At 34.3% G+C, this 20854-nt stretch overlaps 2 protein-coding genes, 1 long non-coding RNA gene and 1 pseudogene across 4 annotated transcripts; 1 reads left to right on the top strand and 3 right to left on the bottom strand.

The window, feature by feature from the left end:
* Window positions 1–352: 352 nt before the first annotated feature.
* On the bottom strand, window positions 353–1879 carry LOC104780365 (uncharacterized). Of its 2 annotated transcripts, none has more exons than XR_766732.3 (3): window positions 1505–1879; window positions 769–1088; window positions 353–687 (listed from the first exon to the last, which is right to left on the bottom strand). It is a non-coding gene; the product is annotated as an uncharacterized LOC104780365 (long non-coding RNA). The 2 variants fall into 2 exon arrangements; XR_015596787.1 differs by having other exon boundaries at window positions 769–1046; window positions 1505–1853.
* A 417-nt stretch (window positions 1880–2296) lies between these two features.
* LOC109132482 (uncharacterized) lies at window positions 2297–3024 on the bottom strand (annotated as a pseudogene).
* A 459-nt stretch (window positions 3025–3483) lies between these two features.
* On the bottom strand, window positions 3484–7609 carry LOC104780363 (lipoxygenase 2, chloroplastic). Its single transcript, XM_010504861.3, has 7 exons — window positions 6856–7609; window positions 5935–6762; window positions 5746–5831; window positions 5233–5343; window positions 4826–5127; window positions 4451–4717; window positions 3484–4350 (listed from the first exon to the last, which is right to left on the bottom strand). Exons 1-7 carry the CDS (start codon window positions 7193–7195, stop codon window positions 3591–3593), a joined length of 2694 nt encoding a protein of 897 aa, XP_010503163.2. The 5' UTR covers window positions 7196–7609; the 3' UTR covers window positions 3484–3590.
* Window positions 7610–14635: 7026 nt separating this feature from the next.
* On the top strand, window positions 14636–15127 carry LOC147945861 (uncharacterized). The gene has a single exon (XM_087509391.1). It carries the CDS (start codon window positions 14636–14638, stop codon window positions 15125–15127), a length of 492 nt encoding a protein of 163 aa, XP_087365517.1.
* The last annotated feature ends 5727 nt before the right edge of the window (window positions 15128–20854 follow it).

Below are 20854 nucleotides of genomic sequence, written 5' to 3'. Positions count from 1 at the left end.
ACATAATTTCCTTAATAAAAAATCTACAGAATTGTTTTCTTTAACTTGTTTTGTCTTTTTATTTTAATTTTGATTTATTTTATAAATATGATATGACATGGCAGTTTGTTGTATTTTGATTGGTTAATTAAGAGGAGGTGAATAAGAGTGGTTCACCCTAAGGGTGAACCCAAGATTTTTTCATTCCTGTATGTATCTGTTCACTTATCAATCTTGTACCAACATTTTCCACCAATAAATGAAGTTCTAGTGTTAAAAAAAAAAACTAAACGTTTTGCCTTTGCACAAAAAAAAAAAACTAAACGTTTTGTCAAAAAAAAAAACAAAATAAACGTTATAAGTGGTCGACTTGTTGAATCCGTAAAGATTTTCTTCATCAACAAAGATTACATAGTCATTTTAGGACATACACATCTAACTAAGAGATAATTAAAGTTAAGAAAAAGAAAATACAATCAAAGAAGTGAATTAAACGTTGCTTTTCTTTGTAGCAACTAGGCAACATATCCTACTACAATCGAGAGCGTAGCAGGATATGTAGCTCTGGTCTGTCTGGTGTGCCATCCAAAATAAATAAAATATCGATTAGATATTGTAGTTTCGAGTATGAGTTCACTCTTCCTTCCGTTGGATACCGGTCTGTTGCAAAAAGTCAACTTGGCAAGAACTGCTGAGTAGATAAAGAATCTGATAAGTGTAAGGGAAACATGTTAGTTAACGGTAAACAATCGACAAAAAATCGCCGCAGTAGAAATATAGAGGATCCACCTTTGGAAGAAGAGACAGATGCACTAGAAATGGTAGCCCCATCATCTGACGCTGCAACATCCTCTGACTTGAGCTATGGCCGTCAACAGAGTCTGCAACATCGTCTAAGCTATGGCCGTCAATGGAGTCTGCAACATCGTCTGAGCTACGGCTATCAACAGAGTCTGCAACATCGTCTCAGCTATAGCCATCAACAGAGGCTTCAACACCTTCTGAGCTATGGCCGTCAACAGAGGCTGCAACACCTTCTGAGGTTTGCCCATGGTCTGATCTTTGGCCTGCATCCGAGGTATGTCCACCATGTAAGCTCTGTCCATCATCTAAACTTTGAACATCTATTGAGTTAGTACCATTTGCAGAGCTATCCAAACTGTTGGACAAAATAACAGTCTCTGACAGCTGTGTGTCATCGACGAGGTGCCAAGTTTATGACATACGAGGAAAATTGGAACAGATCTCTAGTGTTGTCAGAACATACAAGATTGGACGGTGTAAAGAAATCAACATAAACCAATGTACTACTATAGTTCACAGGCACTGGGGCATATATTACTTTACAATCGGGACGACTTGATGGAAAAGGTCAAAGGGACGGGTAAAACAATATGAATGACAAGAACTGAGATATTAAGGTGGTCGTAGAAGGGAATCTAAGCAAGGAGAAGTAGGGCATATCTTTGCACGCATCAAATTACGTTAAATAAAAGACACGTTATCAGAATTCCGTTTTCCTTACCAGGCTTTGCCAAACGTTTTCCCCGATGACGTAGGCGGGAGGTCTGACTCACAAGTGGACGTTCCCCAGACTCAGAAGTAGGAGACGGGGATGGTTCAATTCGAATTTATTTTATCCTAAACGAACGGCGCCGGTATGAAGAGGGCGGATTTGGTTTAAATGTGGGCGGAATTGATAGATTCGGTTCCTCTGTCGGTAGCAGGATCGGTACAGGCGTAGTCTGTCGGCGCATATTCTTGGTTTTTACCATGCTTTAGAAGTAAGTAGATGAAGAAAGGCGATGTGAGAAAGTGTGGAGGCGGTGAGAATGGAGATCGAAAGAGGAGAGTTAAGACGTTAGTTCTCTCGCACAGTAAACCCTTTCAGGAGTTAATTTTGAAGCTTGTGGTGGTGTTGGTATTTAAGAGTGACGTCATAAAACGAAGGATTAAGAGTAATCAATACAATAAAAATTTTTGGTTTCTCCCCAGCGCTGACACATCAGCTTTTGTATTGAAACAAAGACTGGCACATCATAAAAAATCTATAAATTATAACAATTAATACAACTCATTTTTTTTTGCCACTAGGGACACAATAATTTCTTCTTCTTTCTATCGATCCATTTCTTTTTCTTCTTTCTATCGCCCAATTTGAGTACTGATTTCTTCTTTAGCCGGAGAAGATGGTAGTAGCGGCGGAGGTCTTAGCGGATTCGTCGGGAAGATTAACTCAAGTATCCGTAACTCTCATATCGGTCTCTCGAAAAAGTCGCCTCCTGGACTTCCTGCTCCTAGAAAGGAAGAATTGTCGTCGATTCGGTGTAGGAATGGGGAATTAATCGGTTGTGGTTCTTCTGGGAGGGTTTACATGGGAATGAACTTCGATTCCGACGACATGAGACAACATGTATTCAACTACAAAGGTTAATCGGTAAAGGAGTTACCTGGTAAAGACCTCACCCTCACTGGTAGTTGTGACCCTTATGTTGAGGTTCACGCCATTTCGAGAAGAAGTCTAACCCTGAGTGGAATCAAGTTTTCGCATTTTCTAAAGATAGGATTCAAGCTTCTTTCCTTGAAGCTACTGTCAAGGATAAGGATGTTGTCAAAGATGATTTGATTGGTCGTGTTGTCTTTGATTTGAACAAAGTACCTAAGAGAGTTCCTCGTGATAGTCCCCTCGCGCCACAATGGTATAGGCTTGAGGATAGGAAAAGTGATAAAGTTAGGGGAGAGCTTATGCTTGCTGTTTGGTTTGGTACTCAAGCTGATGAAGCTTTCCTTGAAGCTTGGCACTCTGATGCTGCAACTGTTAGTGGATCTGATGCTCTTGCCAACATCCGCTCCAAGATTTATCTCTCTCCTAAGCTTTGGTACCTAAGGGTTAATGTTATTGAAGCTCAAGATTTGATACCTGGGGACAAAGGGAGATATCTTGAGTTTTATGTCAAGGCAATCATGGGAAACCAGGCCTTGAGGACTAGAGTGTCTCAAAGCAGGACTATTAATCCGATTAAAGTGGAGGAGTTTAGGACAAAAGGAAATTTATTCGCCGCGAAATCTGGACCGTAGGATACTCCGATTACACCCTCTTTAACCTTTTTACTTGGGGCAAATCTGTAACTTCATTCGCTTCTTCTTCTCCTTTTTCTCCAATCTGTCTTCTTCTTCTTCGAAGTATATTTATATAGGAGAGATAGAAATTTCAGAAGCCAAATCCCAAAAAAAAATAGAATGTTTTTTGTATGCTTTTGTTATATACTCCCTCCGTTTCATAATATAAGATGTTTTAGAGAAGAATTTTTGTTTCATAATATAAGATGTTTTCAAGTTTCTATGCTACTATTAGATTTGTTTAATATTTTTATTATTCAGTATTGTTTATGATTGATTGAACTTTTTTAAAGTGGTCTTTTTTTAATATGCATGCTTTCACTCAAAACATCTTATATTTTTAAACAGCTTATATTTTTCGTACCTAAGAAAAAGCCAATCAAGTCTAAAAACATCTGGTATTATTATTCTCTAGCAATTGAGACTTGAGATATTTATATTGAAAAGACATACAGAAGAAGAAAGAAATTATGAGAAAGCAAATGTATAGATCAAATAGAAATACTGTAGGGAACACCCATTCCGGTAACACCAGCCTCAGATATAGGCTTCAAAAGCTCATACTTAACTACACCAGCTCCCGCTCTATTCTTTAGAGAAAGGGTTACATTTCTCTCATCTATCACTCCTTCTAGATATTGGAGTCTGCCTTTAAAACGTTCATAAGCAGCAAATATAATAGGGTCGTTGGCCCAAGATGCTTCTGGGTATTCTCCGATGTACTCTTCGTCAGGTGAATGAGTTGATAAAAGATCCAAAGTGACCATCACTAGGGTCGCCTGCTTTTGAGATGGGTATGTCTTAAGCATCACTTTTTCTGGCGTCTCAAAAAACTCCTTTAGCTCTTCATCTGTCGGTTCTTCCACTGGCATTCTTATCCTTGTTGTAGTTGGTCGGTTGGGAAAGTATCCTCCATATCCATACTGTCCAAAATTCACAGCTGCATGGTGACCGGAGGCAACCCACGCAATCGTTGTTACCACACCAATCAAGTCATCTTGTGTTTCGAGGACAGGCCACCAGGGTTCGTCTTTCTTGTCACCGTGCCCTATGTTCCGCACTTCAGTCCACCATCCTTGGAGTTCCTCGTCCAATTTGATCAGTTCTGCGTCGGGATAATAATGTTTCACATAGTCTGTCACCCACTCCTTAATTGAATCCCACAATATTAGACCGTCATTCGCAAATGGGTAGTCTGGTATCGTTAGGCGTAGTCCATGTTTTGCGGTCTCATCTTCCTCAGCCAGCCCCCTTGTATTGCAAATTTTTATATGTAATAAAATATTTATTTCGCTTTGTAACTAAATTATGGTGGTAATTAATATCTTTTCTTAGAATAAGCAAAACACACCTTCTGATGAGATCGGCAGGTAAGCCTTCCATGTCAAACCTCCATAATTTATCATAGACGTCTGAACTTAGCTCTACTGAATACTTCCCGGGCCAAAAACAAGTCTCAATGATTCCACCTGCATTGATAAGACTTTGGCGTGCACGAGCGTTGATCTCCATGGTGTAGCGGAAGTGAGGATGCAAAAGCCTGTAGATTGGATGCATGGCACTTAGTTGTCTGTTTGCCGCTATTATGTATGGCTCCATACAACAGTGAGTCCTCAACCTGTAAATTTATCCATCTCTTACTAGTTAATTATATGTCACATGCATGTAATGTAATATATATATGAGATGATCATATCTATTTTGAATTAAAGAGTGTTTTCAATACCAATGAGAAATAAGCTGGTGATAACCGGCGTCATGACATATAGCATGAGTCTTAGCAAGGCTCCACAGCCAGCATGAGGTAGCATCATAACCTGGGGTGAAAACTTGCTTCCATTGAGGCTTGTTGATATTTGGGGGACATGTCAACTCAATGGCAACAGGCCTCAATGTGCTATCATCGCTGAGGAAGAACAGTGTTCGAGACGCATATAAGGTGGTATTATCCAACTCTCTCACTTTGTTCACATACGGTAGAAGCAAATCGTGATAGTCCAGCACGAACAATCTCTTACTCTTTAGAGCCTGTATGCATTACATGATACATTGATGATTGATCATTCATTATGAAAATAATCCTCTTTATACACAAACATGCATTTTCTATCTAAAACATGTCAATAGTCTTACCTCATCAACTGACATGTTTCCTTTAACTTCTTTTTCCACAATATCCCAAGTAATGAGTGAGGTGGGATCACCATAAATGGCTGGGTCTAGTTTGCTTTTCAACGGCCACTCCTGGAATCACCAACACGAGAAATTTATATCAACATCCTATATGTATATGTTATTTTATTTATAGTTTTCTCTGTTTTTTTTTCTTCTTTTGAATGGAAATATCCTCTGTTATTATTAAAGTTATTCCAAAGAAACAATTTATTATATATGGACCAAAAGAAACATTACATTTATCTTTGGTAAATGGGAGAAAATAAATTTTCAAGGTAGAAAATAAAAAAAATTATTAAAATTTAGTGTTTACTATGCAAATAAAATGGAAGTCCTACTCTAAAAGGGTTAAACAAATAATTTATCATTGGAGATGAATCTAAATATAGAGTTTGAGTACGAATGATTTACTGATTAATTTTTTCTAGCACCATGGTTTAGAGTCAAAGGCATGTATTATGTGTAGCTTACTTTAACTAGTTCAATGCAATAAGGATTAAGGCCCGCAAGTGTCTGGCGAGCAAACTCGTGGTCTCGTAACCATGAAAATCCATCCCCTGAATCAACGTGAATGATATTAGAAAGTGAGTTTACTGACAACCTAGACAGTACAGAATTGGAATAATGTAATGGAAGATTCAAAAGGAGAGAGGTAAGTACTGTTAATGAGGACTGGAGCTTCAAACTGGAGAATATCATCGCGAGCTTCAGTAGCAGCTTTGATGAGTCTTGGGAGCAAAGGTAAGAGGCCAGCATCCTTAGGAAGCTCAATGCCTTCTTCAAAGAGATTTTGTATGGCCTTGAAGTGTGGAAAAGGCAAATGGGGATCCAACAGAACAGACTCAATCTGAGGGAACACCGCAGGAATAGCTGCCAAGATAGTCTTGCCTGTGAATGAAGTTCCCTTGGCTGTAGAGAACTCCTCGTCTCTAGGGACATAGAATTCGCCACCGTAGCGTTGCTCTGAGGAGGGGTCAGACTCACAAGGTTTGCGACCAGTCTTGCAACGCCTTGGATAAGGATGTGAAAGGCCTCCAATTACTGGACGAGCAAGTTCAGGATCATTGTCAGGGTCACCCAGATCGTTGTACACATCATAGTCGTAAACACGCTCGTACTTGGTAAATTCACCAAGTTTTTCGCGGTTATTGCCTTTTAAGGTCTCTAGCTCCTTCTTTCGAAGCTGTTTAAGAGGCTCCGGTGTTTGGGAAGGCAAGTAGGAGTTGCTAGAGAAGAATATCCGCATGGCTGGGTCAACGGACTTAGGGGCGATCCATGAGTCACATGTAAATGTAACGGTCCCGTCAGGTAACTCAATCTCCATCTTCTTGAGGAACAACTCTCTATGGTACTGGTTTTGAACCCTGATGGCCCCAATAGTTCCAAAATCTTCAGGCATCTCAAACTCGCACTCATATTTCTCATCAGGGGCTTCACACCATATACGTTGTGCGTAGTCTTCTACGGGATCCTTCTCTGTCCCCGTCCCTGACATATGTGTACTTTGGTTAACATTTAACATTATTTTATATTTATCAAACAAAAATAAAAAATCTAACCAAAAAAAAAAAAAAAACTCACGTGGGTCAGTCTCGGCGCTGATAAGCTCTACAAGCAGTGATTTGCCGCGGATATCAGCTATTTGATCGAGAGGTCTAGAAAAGGCTATCCCCCGAGACTCTTCTTGGGCTGTTATAAATCCCTTTACTTTAATTTTCGGAGCGTTTTTTTTCACTACATTACCTCCATGTTCAGTATTAGCCCGTGAGGCGGTGACCTTACATCGTCCTCGACGAGGCAGCTTGTCTCTACGTCCTACAAAGATGGGGTTGATGAACGCTGATGGCTTAGGGAACAAAGAGCTGAGACTCTTTGCTATGTTCACGGTCTGGAGACTCGACGATGACTCTCTACAAAACATCTTTTTATTTATTTTTTCTCTGACTTACAATCCTCTGCTTCTCCAACCTTCATCTATTTATACAAGTTTAAATTTTTATTCAAATTTTATTTAATTTCGAAAAATATAAATTTTATTGTTGCATACAGATGTGTTGATTGGTTAACGACTAGTGTATATTGTAAGAAAGGAATATACAACGTTTTAAAGTCTGAAAGAGTGACAAATATTAACTTTGTTTTATCTATAAGTCCATAACCTCCACGAAAATGTTCACGAGTGACATCTTATCTTTTAGTGTGTGTATGTGGACAATTCAACAATTGCTACTATGTAACGCATAAGAGGACCACCATGTGAAAATTATGGACATGTATAGCAACCGCAAATAGTATCTAAAATGATATCGCTAACAAGGTGGATAGCAGACGCCATAGTCTTAAAATGCAGTTCTTTTCCATCTTTATGAATTTGCAATTGTAGGGAACCATTTAATTGTTGGTTCTGCTTATAATTAAACCAGAAAATAAAACTGTTTTAATTATAACCAATCACAGAAATAATACTAAAAGTGATACAAAAAATACTCTTCCTTTTTATGCAACTAAAATAGTATTCAAGACATCGCATAGATAGATATATTAATTATATTCTTGAGCAAAGTGGGACTGTGGGATGATTACTTTGAAAAGTACGTGAAGATACTTGGAGAAGATTCGTTCATTCCTTTCACGCCAAAATAACATAGATGCTACCACTTATTTGCATGGTTTATATATATATATTAATATCCCCAATTTGCTACTTGTGATCATAACAACATGAGAATCTAAGATAACTAATGTATGGGTGCGCAAATTAAAATTGATTACAAGCCAAACCACGAATGCACGGTTTCATAATGATTAGTAAACTTGCTATTTCTTTGGAGAAGAAGAATGTTTAAGGTGCTGTTGATTTCTTCTTGGGAGAGCACTAACCTATAATTTTTTTTTCCTGATGATATTCGCATCTCGTTTGTAAGAGATCCAATCTTCATATGGTTTTCGTTTAACTAGGAAAAAGATGAGGGACATAAACATACTGTCTTATTGATGATTCCGATGGATAATTTGGATATATAGTTATCTGAAGGCAATGACGACCACCAAGCTTAAGATACAATTTTTTCCGTGAACAACGAAAGTACGAAGAATTGTAACATACGTTCAACACGACTTGATGATTTTAACTTCACTAAAGTGCGGTTCGAAAATCTAAACGAAATACAACGTTGTGGATATCAACTTACCAAAAGATCCTGATTTTGGTATGAGAGTGAACCTATGACCGGGTATAAACGTTATCGTAACCCCACAATTTGGTATAATCGCCACAAAGATGATCCACAGGCCTGATATTATATCGCTATTTTGAAAATATGTCTAATTACATACGTTTTAATCCCGTATGAATGAGATTGTCGGAGGTATTGGAAAATTGATGAGATTGACTCGAACCGGGTTGAGATCGATTGATATTTCTGAACCGAATAGAAATTATAAATGGAAATATCATAGATTTTGTAACGAATAATAAGAAACTCAGTTTTTATCTTCATATAAGAAACTCAATTTGTAACGAATATTCGAGGTTTGGCTTGTAATCAATTTTTTTTCTTAATCCCACATCGGCCAAATAGTAAGAAACTTCACATAATTTTTTTTCTATAATACACTTGTAGATTAAATAAGTTAAACAACATACTGTATATTATAAAACAGATTTAAGCCTAAAAGTATGAAAAAGTTTCATATTTTATTTCTTGCAATAACATAAAAATCCAAAACCTGATTTACAAGAGAATCAAATTTTAAAGGGTTGATGGACGGAAGAAAAAACAAAAAAAAAGGGGTTGATGCAAAAATCCAGTGAGTGTATGAAAGGACGCACGTTTTTGTTGTTGTTGCCAAATTCAAACTAATAATGGACCCATCCAGCAATTCACACCATACGTTTATATGTCTATCTCACTCGTTTTTGGTAGTGGTCCAGTTTACATATGCCTAATTGATATGATCAGTTGAATATGCCTGTTTGATCTGATCATAATTGACTATTCATGTCTTGTAATTGCTAACTAGATAGTTATCCTTGTTGTACAGCAGGGAAAAATGTTTACTTAAATTTTATTGTAATTTATTAGTTATAAAATAACAGATAAAATTTATTAGTTATAAAATCATAGATAATATTTTATTTGATTTATTTTATACATTTTATTATCTTTTACATTTAATTTACTTAGTTTTATACTCTCATTTCAACTGATCTTCGGTACATAGTACAATGTTCAAATTCGTGAATTATATAAATATGGTAAAATCCAGAAAATAAAACAAAACTTGTATTGAAGCAGTTGTGTTTATAAATCTCAATTTTATAAATCTCATTTTTTTTTTATATATTTTTAGAGAATTTTTTACTAATACCCCTTATTTTATACCCCTTTTTCAAAATATCCCTGGTGGCCATTTAAAAGTATCATTCTTTTAATTTGTAAAGAAAATTCTGCCCTTCCTTCATCTTCGTCATCGACCTTCTCTGTCGCCAACCTTCTCCGTCGTCATCTCTCCTTCTCTCTCGTCATCTCTCCTTCTCCGGTGTCATCTCTCCTTCTCTAGTGTCATCTCTTCATCTTTGATCTCTTCTTCTCCACCCATCTCTCCTTCGCCGTTTTCACTGCTTCTCCGTTGTTTATCCTCTTAGTCGTCTCTTCTTCTCCATCGTGTAAGCTTGTTTCTGAATTTTATTTTTGATTTCAATTTCAATTTCAATTTCAATTTTGTTTTAGCTATTAGATTGTTGTTTCGATTTCAAATTTGATCACAGTTTGTTAGGTCTAAAGCACTTGTTGTGATATGTTTGTGACTATAAAGTCCTTTAATAGATCTTTCGAAACCTACAGTTGGCTTTGATATAATTGTTGGGATATGTTTGGGAATATGAAGTATTTTTTTAATTGTTGTTCGAGTAATGTAGTTTTGTAATTTGTGATATTGCTTTGTTTTCTCAAGACTTGTTTTGGGTGTACAAATGATTGAATTGTATTCAGTATGTGGATTATGGAAGTTGAACAACAATATTCATTGGGAATTTAAGATGGATAATGAAAGGAGAGCTTCTTTGATTAACATTGATGAGAAACTAGATTTAGTGAGTTGGTAAAGGTCCTTTTAGAAGATTTTGCCATTGATATTCAGGCACAATGTTTAAAGCTTAGTTATACATTATTTGCTATTGCTGCTACCATAGATAGTATTCCGATCTTTATTAGAAATGATAAGCAACTTGAAGCTTTTATGCTTAAATAAGCACAAAGTGGAGGAGTTATTCATCTATGTGTTACTGTTGAGGATATTTGTGTGACAGTTGAGCATGTATTTTTAGTAGGGAATTTAGTGAGAAACTAGATTATGACCCGCGGTACACCGCGGAATAAGTTTAAAATTTTTTTTTTTTTTTGTTAATGTACTATTTTAATACTAATTTTGCTAATATACTCTTTTGTTAATTTTAGTGATTTAATATAAAATGTGGTATACCGCACAATAATTTTATTTACTACAATCTTAATTAAATCAGTTTGATTCAACATATTTTATATTGGTGTTGTTAAAACATTAAAATGAGGATTTAACCCATATTGAAATATCATATTACTACTGATAGTTTATTTTTTAGTATTATTAATTCAATTTTGTAATGTCATATAACCTGTCATATAATATAACTCGTTTGTGTAATTTTGAAAATTTAATATATTTAAATATTTATAATTTTAAACTTGTTATTAAGTTTAGATATATTAGTTATAAATTATAAACTTCTTAAATTTTTATAATTTACTATATACAATAAACTTACTATATATGTTTGTTGTACACACACTTTTTATATTAATTGAGTAATATATGTTTGTTTTAAAAAATTCAAATCACAATATATGCAGAAAATACACCTTTTCCATTAAATTTATGTATTATATGATGATTCACTACATTTAAATTTTAAAATCAAAAAGAGATGATAGGAGAATATTTTTTTTTTAATCTGGAATAAATCTTCTAAATATCTATATTAATTATAGAAATTTATATATATATGAGTATTTAAAATATTTTAATTATGTTTGGTTATAAGGATAGTAGAGAAAGGTAACTAAATTTGTTTGGATATGAGTATAAGCATTAAATAGCATTCAATGTAAAAACTTTCCAAATAACATTTTTGAGCAAAAACTGCTGCAAAAATACTAGTATAGATGCCACTTTTAAAATGACAGTTGTGAGAAATGTCATTTTAGTTTTTCTTTGTCAGAAATGCCATTTTCTAAGTTAATGGCATAAGAGAAAAAAACATTTCTATCCTTGAATTAAAGAAAGGGAGGATTAAAAAAAAGTTGGGATGAGTGACGTGTGTTTTGAAACAGGGACAATTTTGTGGCAAAAAACACACACGTGCTGAACTTCTAGTGGACCGGATCCAACGTCTAATTAGGTTTAGTCCATCCCAAATTTGTTTTTCTTCCTCTGAAGTGGACAAGATCAGCTTGATTGGACTCTACTAGTCCACCTGCAGGTCTACTGATGCATGAACTGATCTTATTGTGCCTCTAGTAGACCAGATTTAAAGCTCGAACAGGTTTTTTGTCCACCACATTAATGTCCTTTGGTCTTAGTAGACCAGATCCGCTTGGGTGGACAAGTTTACAAAACTTGTCCACCATAGTGATGTCTTTCGCTCTCTTAGTGGACCATATTCGCTTGAATGACGATATTTGTCCATCAATAACATGAAACAATTTTCTCCACCTGCATGCTTGCTGACGCATTTTATTGAGAAATATCATACTCAGCCTTGATCTAAGCATATTTAGTCCACCGGATCTGGTCTATCGGAAATAACATTGGGTTAGATATCAGATCTGGTCCATTAAAGTTTTATGGAGAAGGAAACAAATAAAAGAAACTCAAATTGAAAAATTTTATACTCAACCTTGGGGGGAGTATCCCTAGAACGAATAAAACACGCTGTTCATCCACGACAGAGGCAAGCAGATTAAATTGAAGTTGTGATTTTGAAAGGATTTCTTTGTTTTCAAGAAAGAAAGAGGAGATAAGGAGAGAAGGAGAGTAGGAGAGAGAGAGAGAGTGGGAGATGAGAGATCGAGAAAAATGAGAATAGAGAAGAGAGAAATCAGAAAGAATTAGGAGAAGGGGATTGTTGTCATTTTCAATAGATCAAAGTGGGCCCTATGGTATTCCAGAAAAGGTTTAATTGAAAATGGCATTTACGTTGAAGAATAGTACTGTACATGGCAGATCTGATAAATTTTTCTTTTTAGTAAACTCATTCTCTTATTCTTTCTAATATTGTTTTAGAAAAATAACTGATTGTTCTTGAGGAATGTTTCTTTATCAGGGGCAACCTAGCTCTAGTCCTTTTATTGAGAGTGCTACTGCTATTACTTCTCTCCCTCGTACTCAGGTAACTTTCTACTTTAGAATTTTAAAAAACCTTTGAAAACAGTTTAAACCTTATAAATTCTATGAAAAACACTTGTAAAATGTTTTAAATACTTTATAAATCCTTTCAGGATCAAACTATCTCAACTCTGTTTGTTGGGAATGTTATTGATGTTTCTACTGCTACTAATACTCAGGTAACTTACAATGCCATAAATCTTTTAATTACCTTTTTAAACCCTTTTAAAACCTTTGGTAAATACATTTAAACATTTTTAAAAAGCTTTTGAAAACAGTTGTAAACCTTATAAAATCTTTTGAAAATACTTGTAAAACGTTTTAAATACTTTACAAATCTTTTTTTAAAGTCATTGATTTGTACTTTCAGGGTCAAACAATACCAAATCTATATGTCGAGAGTGTTCCTTGTTTTTATTGTTCTCCTATTGCATCTTCAAGTCAATATCCTGCCACTGATGATGATTTTACTACTACTGCTACTCATACTCAGGTAACTTACAATGGCATAAATCTTTTAGTTACCTTTTTAAATCCTTTTAAAACCTTTGGTAAATCCATTTAAACACTTTTAAATAACTTTTGAAAACAGTTGTAAACCTTATAAAATCTTTTGAAAACACTTGTAAAACGTTTTAAATACTTTACAAATCTTTTTTTTTATGTCATTGATTTGTACTTTCAGGGTAAAACAATACCGAATCTATATGTCGAGAGTGTTCCTCGTTTTAATTGTTCTCCTATTGCTTCTTTAAGTCAATATTCTGCCACTAATGATTGTGGATATGAAACATCTAGTATGCATAATCAGCGGATTAGACGTAACATAACAACCTCTGTTGGGTGTCCATCTGGTTCTTCACACTCAACTGGTCTGATTGATGTTGATTCACTTTTTTTGTGGGAAGTTCTTGAAAGACAAAACAGAAATGAGAAGTCAGATGCGGATTTATGCAATCAAGCATACTTTTTGAATTTCGTACTAATAAATCAGACAACAAGAGGTATGTTCTTCATTGTATTGATGAAAAATTTAGTTGGAAGCTATGTGCAACTAAGGTTAAAACATCAGATAGCTTTGTTATTCAGAAGTATATAAGTCATCACAGCTATGACTCTTCTTTAAGGAATGTTAATCATCGCCAAGCATCTGCAAAGACTTTGACTAGTATGGTTAGTAACCATTTTGTAGGAGGAAAGCTTCCTCTCAGACCTAAACAGCTCATGAATTTTTTTAGGAATGACCATGGAGTTGGTGTCTCGTACTCAAAAGCATGGAGAGCTCAAGAACATGCATCAGAACTTGCTAGGGATTTACCTGCTGATAGTTATGAGGTTTTACCGAGTTGGTTCTACATTGTAGAAAAGAAGAATCCAGATTCTATCACTTACGTCGAAGTTGATTCTGCTAATAAGTTTAAATATGCTTTTCTGGTTTTTGGTGCATCAATTAGAGGTTTTAAGTTGATGAGAAAAGTTATTTCTATTGATAGCGCCCATTTTAAATCAAAATTTAAAGGGACTTTGCTTGCTGCATCAGCTCGGAATGGTAATTTTCAGTTGTATCCTATTGCTTTTGTCGTTGTTGATTCTGAGAATGATGCATCATGGGATTGGTTTTTGCGGTGTTTGAAGACTATTATTCCCGATGAAAAGGATCTAGTTTTTCGTGTCTGATCGTGCTTCTTCAATTGCAACTGCGCTTTCAGTAAATTATGAGCAATCTCATTATGGGATCTGCACTTTCCACTTGCAAAAGAACCTAGAAACACGATTTAGAGGTTCTTCTCTTATTTCAGTTGTTTATAATGCTTCAAGAGCTTACACTATATATATATATATATATATATATATATGAATTTGATTATCTGTTCAGTCAAATCTCCAATGGTGACCCAAAACTTGGAGAATATCTTTGGGAAGCAGATATTAGGAAATGTCTCGTGCGTATTCTCCTTCTAACCAATATAATATCATGACATCTAATTTAGCCGAGTCCATTAAATCCTTGTTTAAAGAGAATAGCGAGTATCCAATTGTCTGTCTGTTTGAGACAATCAGGTCAAGTTTGACTAGATGGTTTAATGAGCGACGTGAGGAGAGCTGTCGACATCTGTATGCTGTTACTCCAAATGTGGGGAAGAAGACGAATGAATCTTATAATGTTTCTACATGTTGGGTTGAAGTTTGTCAAGTAAAGGAAAATGTGTTTGAGGTCAAAGGATATCTAACGAATTATGTGGTGAATTTGGACACAAGAAAATGCAAATGTTGTATGCTTGATATTGACAAATTCCCTTGTGCACATGGAATTGCTGCTGCCAAACATGTCAATTTCAATGAAACATGTTTGTTGAGGATTTTCATTTCACTGTCAGGTTATAACTCTATTCTTTATTGGGGTTTTGAAAAGGTTGCACAAGGATAAACGGATTTACAACGTTTTTAAAAGATTTTTAAAAAGATCCAACAAGTTTTTACAATGTTTTAAAAGGTTTTTAAAAGATTTTACGAGTTCTTTATAATGTTTATAAATAGTTTTTAAAAAGGATTCGAAAAGGTTTTATAATATTTTACAAGGTTTTTCAAAGGTTTCACAAAGTTATATAATGGTTATCTTCCTTTTTTTTACAGATGGTGTTTAGCATATTCATAGAGCATTCACATAGTAGGTGATATAGAGTATTGGGGGATTCCAGAGAGTGTTAGTACTTCTCTTCGGTCACCTTCTACTTGTATACCTAATGGCAGGCGAAAGAAAAAGAGAATAGCTAGTTCATGAAAGCATGGAAAGGCTACGATAAATTAAAAAAAATACAAATGATGTAGCTGTGGTATGTGTGGACACAACAAATCTAGTTGTGTAGCTGTTATATAATTATCTCTCTCTTTAATTCAACTTGAATTTGTTCTTCATAAAAAAATATTTCAGTCTGCAGTATTGTAAACTCCATTTATAAAGATTTTTTTTTTTCAGATTTTACTGTTTTAAAACATTATAAACAACTTGTAAGACCATATAAAAACCTTGTATAACCACGTAAATACAATATTATAAAACATTATAATTTATAAACATCTTTTAAAACCTTTTTAAAATCTTTTTAAACCTTGTAATATTCTTTAAAAAATCATATATACTCTTGTAAAACCGTTAAAAACCCTTTTAAAACGTTGTAAAACCTTTTAAAAACATTTTAAAACCTTTTAAATTTCTTTTAAAAATTCATATATACTTTTGCAAAACCGTTTAAAAACATTGTAAAAACCTTGTAAAATTCTTTAAAAAACAATACTGAAAATCATTTGTATACCTTGTATAAAGCATGTATGACCACATAACTATACTATTATAAAACATTATAACCAACTTGTAAAACCTTTTAAAAACCTTTAAAAAATTGTAAAAACCTTGTAAAATTCTTTTTAAAAAAATCCTGAATATCAGTTGTGAACCTTGCAAACTTTGTCATGTAACCTTTATTTGTTTACGTAAATGAAATGTTGTTGAAGGAAACAAATTATGGATTTTTCTCGAAGTATTTGTCCTTCATCACCTGCAAAAGAAAAGAAAAATTAAAGTTTAAATTAAATAACAGTAAAATGTGCATTAAATCTAACAAAAGTCGAAGTTCAGTAACCTTTAATGTTGAAAACATTCTGGTACCGAGGTATCTCTTTTGTGGAAAAACTTCTTTAGGAATTTTGTTAGGGTGAAGAATTAACATTGCCTTCCTTGCTACTTTTCTTACATCTTCTCTAGTTACTAAATCGAAGTAATATACTTTTTTCCACTTATTCCCTGGCCAAAGCATCTACAATATAGAACATCCAAAATTTGTTAGTATTTAATGCCTATGGTAACAAATATATGATTTTTTCAAACTTACTTTTTCCATTGACGAAAGCATATATTTGATGTCTCCAAGTTAAGGCCAACGTCATACATTTATATCGATTTGTTTCATTTCTTGGTCACTTAGTTTGCTCTCCTGCGTAGAACGTGTTTGCACTAATACAAACATAAGAGAAAAAAATATGTCATTTTCAAAGGGGCAAATCATCTTTAATAAAGAATTCAAAAACTTACAACTGCTCATTTCCGGGCTGGTGTTTTTTGTTGACTGGGAGCTTCTTGTTGGCTTGTGTCTTCTTGCTGAGTGGGAGCAGCTTGTTGGCTTTGGTCTACATCAGTATCTGAAAGATTAATATACTATTCGTCATCCGATATAATAGCATTGTTATACTTATCATCCTGCATAAATGATTATATTTTCATTAACCATATGTAAATTATTTTCAAATATGTTTTTACAAGGTTTTTAAAAACAGTCAATCATATTCAAGTAACAAATACCTTATCATTATTCATATCCTCCTCTTGTGGATCATTTTCATTTGTATCCTGGGTTTTTTCCTCACGAAAAACACTTGGTTCACTTCTCAAATCAGTTTGTTTCTCAAGTTGATAATATTGTTTCTCTTCTTCAGCTACCTATAAATATCATAAATATATAATTTACATGTAGATCTTCAATGTTCTTTTAAATTAACTGTTAAACCTTTTAAAATTTGTTTAATTCTATTTAAAACACTAGCAAAACCTTTGAAAACGATAATATGACTTGTTTAAAAACTCTAAAACACTTTTAAAACTATTTAATGATTTTTGTTTCATGGTTTTAAAAGGAATTACAATGTGTTGTAAAACCTTTTAAATCCCTTTTAAAAGTTCTCCAAGTTTTTTCACAAGGGTTTTAAAAGGTTTTACAATGTGTTTTCAATAGTTTTACAATACTTTGAAAAATGCTTGAAGCTTAATTCACTAGGAGAAGCTTTCTTTTTTACTTACAAATTCACTTAGAGAAGCTGGAATTTTCTTGTCTTTAAAATCGGTGGCAGAGTCTGGTACTTCCTCTTCTTCAAAAGTAGTAGTAGATGATGGTACTTCCTTTTCTTTAAAAGCAGTGTCAGAGGCTGGTACTTTCTATTCTTCAATTGCAGTAGCAGATTCTGGTACTTCCTCTTCTTGAAAAACAGAGGCTGGTATTTCATTTTCTTGAAAAGTAGTGGTAGAGACATGTACTTTCTTTTCTTGAAAATCAGTAGCAGAGGCAGGTTATTCCTTTTCTTCAAATGCCTTTGATTCCCATTGTGGTATTGCAGCAGCAGTAGTGATCCCCACATGATTCTCTAGTTTCACTAATCTGTTGTGAATAAATTTTCATGATTTAAAAATCATGTCAATTTTTTCACTACAAGATATATATATATATATATATATATATATATATATATATATATTAATTTTGATTTCCAATTTTTGGACCTGCGGGTTCTCTCACACGCTTGCTTTGACTTTGTTCTCCTTCTACAACTTTAATCCATCCTTGAATCCATTCTTCCTTAGTCATCCTATAGCCTTGGATTACAAGTTTAACAACTTCATGAAAATCTTTGTCCTCATAATTCGGTGGCATAACCAAATAGCTATATTCATCGGAGTCACCAACAATAGTTTTCACATCAACCTGCAGAGATAGATCGATTCATATTAATGAAGATAGAGATTTGTAAACCTTTTTGAATTTTACTCCCTTGTAAACCCGTTTAAAATAAACCATTGAAGCCATATCAAATCACAAAAGTCTTATACCTTTTAAAATAAACCGTTTACAAGCCATATTGTAAAACCTTTTAAAGCTCTTTATAAACTCTTGTAAATCACTTGTAAATAACTTGTAAATCCCTTGTAAAGTCTTGTAAAGTCATTATAATCTATTGTAAAACTTTCGAAATACATTGTAACACCTTTTAAAACCCTTTTAAAAATCTTGTAAATCCCGTATAAAAAAAATTACGTTAATAACACCATTTAGGTTACCCTTGTAAACCAGTTTAAACATATTGTAAAACTTTTGAAAACACATTGTAAAACATTTTAAAACCCTTTTAAAACCTTTTAACTTCTTTTAAAACCCCTGTAAATTCCTTTTAAAATATCAATTACGTTAATAACACCATTTAAAACTATTGGGAAACAAAAAAAAAGTTTTAGTGAAGTAATAGTACCTTGCCAGCCTCAAGAACAAATTTTATTTCAGCTTGAGTTGGAGATTTTTTCATTTTCCATTGCAAGATAAGTGGGAGATTTTGATTTTGGCTTGTAATCTTTTCTCTAACACCAAATTTTTTCCCTAACTGGCGAACTGAAGACAATGCCCAGATTTGGATTGAAAACGGAAAGCCAACCATACCATATTGTTTCCTTGACAACATTCCAACAGTCATCAGATTCACGCCTACCACTAATTTTTCATAAGCAATTTCACCCCAAGGATACTGATATGTATATATTTTACACTCTTTCATCATGCATTTGTTATTCATTTTGTTCTCTTAACTCATTGTTTTGCATTGTTTTTAGTCTCTTTTGCATAATATGCATATCTAGGTAGTCTTTGCATTCATCTTGCATACATCTTGCATATTGGAGTTTGAAACATGTCTTTTTGTATGGATAGATCTATGAATGAATGATGCAAAATCAAACAAACATAAGCAGTGATGATCAGGTGCAAGGTGTTTCAATACCTTTATGTAGTTGTAGCATAAGAGATGTCAATCCATAAAATGTGTGATGTGTATGCAATCGGGATGTGAACAGTGATTCAAGTTAAGCCAATTATGATGATGATTGATTTCTAACAACCCTAAGACAATAAAGTAAACTGCAAAATGTAAAGTGCTTAGAACAGAAATTAAATGCAAGGTAAACAAATGTAAACAGTGCAGAAAGTAAGATAAACAAGAGCAGTAACTTAAACAAAAGCAAATAATCAAAGCAGTAAAGAAACAAGATTAAAAGCTACAATGAAACAGAAAGTAAATGAACAACCCGAAGGTGCTCGATCAAGCACTCGACCGTGTGTATGGTCGAGTGGCTAGGTCGAGTGGGTAAATACAAAGAACAGATGCAATCTTGACAACTTAAAACAGAAACAAATGCAATGAAACAGGATAATATGCGATAATAAACAATCAAATGACAAAGAAGGCTTCCAGAGATGGATTCATGGGCTGGTGTTCAAGCTGTGGCTATCTAAACTGGTTAACAAATCTCAATCAAACATGAGCTATCTCTAGACAATGATCTTAATGACTCACTAATCCACTCTCATGACAAAAGTGTTCAAGCTTAAGTAACATCCTAACCCAACTCTCATTGGTGAAACCATACTAAACAAGCATTAAGGACCAGACCATTACTTGTCAAAAATCACCTTATACAACCAATCTCTTGGGATAAGCATGATAATCTCCAGCATTAGTTTTATCTAACAACCTAAACATTGGTATGATGCAAGGAAGCTTAAGATCCGTTCTTACCCTCTCAGATATAAGAACAACTTAGAGCACATCTAACCCACAAGAGATATGTAAACAATCAAGCTTAACCAATCTAAACAAACACATCCCTAAACCAGCCTAATCCATCTCCAGAATCCTAACTCACTACTCAGATGAACAAAACATGATGATGATGAACATAAACCCAGAAAATGATGAAACTAGCATGATATGATAGATGAGGTGATGAACAACAACTTAATATAAAGAAGCAAACTCAGATTCTCAATACCCAGAAAGTTATGAGACTTACAAGATATTAAAATCTGAGAAAAACAGTAAATAAAAGAAGCAAATGATATTAAAAAGCTAAAAACCCTTAAGGGGTAAGAACTAAGGTTTTTTGGTGGCTACAGATACTTTTCTGCCTAAAGAGAGTATTTTTTGCGGCCATAGGGTACAAGGGGTATATATAGTGAGGGAAGGAAGCCCTGATTTGGCTAGCTTACAAAATAGAAACCGGCTCGATGTACTTGACCACAAGCGGTCGAGTGGTCCATTCTTCTGCTCCCCACTGGTTAAGTCCGTGAGTAGCACACGTTCGAGTCCATGAGTTGCACACGGTCGAGTGCTTCAGTAGCACACGGTCGAGTGCACGAGTAGTGGTGGTTGAGTGCTTCATGCTTTGTTGGTCTTCTCCTTGATTTAACTCCCATCTGCTTCAATGGTTGCACTCCTCTCATCCCAGATGCTATTTCCATGCTTCTTGAGTCTAATTCACCTGTTTAAACAAGAAACAATGCAA

The sequence above is a fragment of the Camelina sativa genome, chromosome 4 (assembly GCF_030686135.1).
Source record: "Camelina sativa cultivar CO46 ecotype springtype chromosome 4, ASM3068613v1".
In the NCBI taxonomy this organism is placed as follows: Eukaryota; Viridiplantae; Streptophyta; class Magnoliopsida; order Brassicales; family Brassicaceae; genus Camelina; species Camelina sativa.
This window is presented reverse-complemented; position numbering and strand designations above follow the sequence as displayed.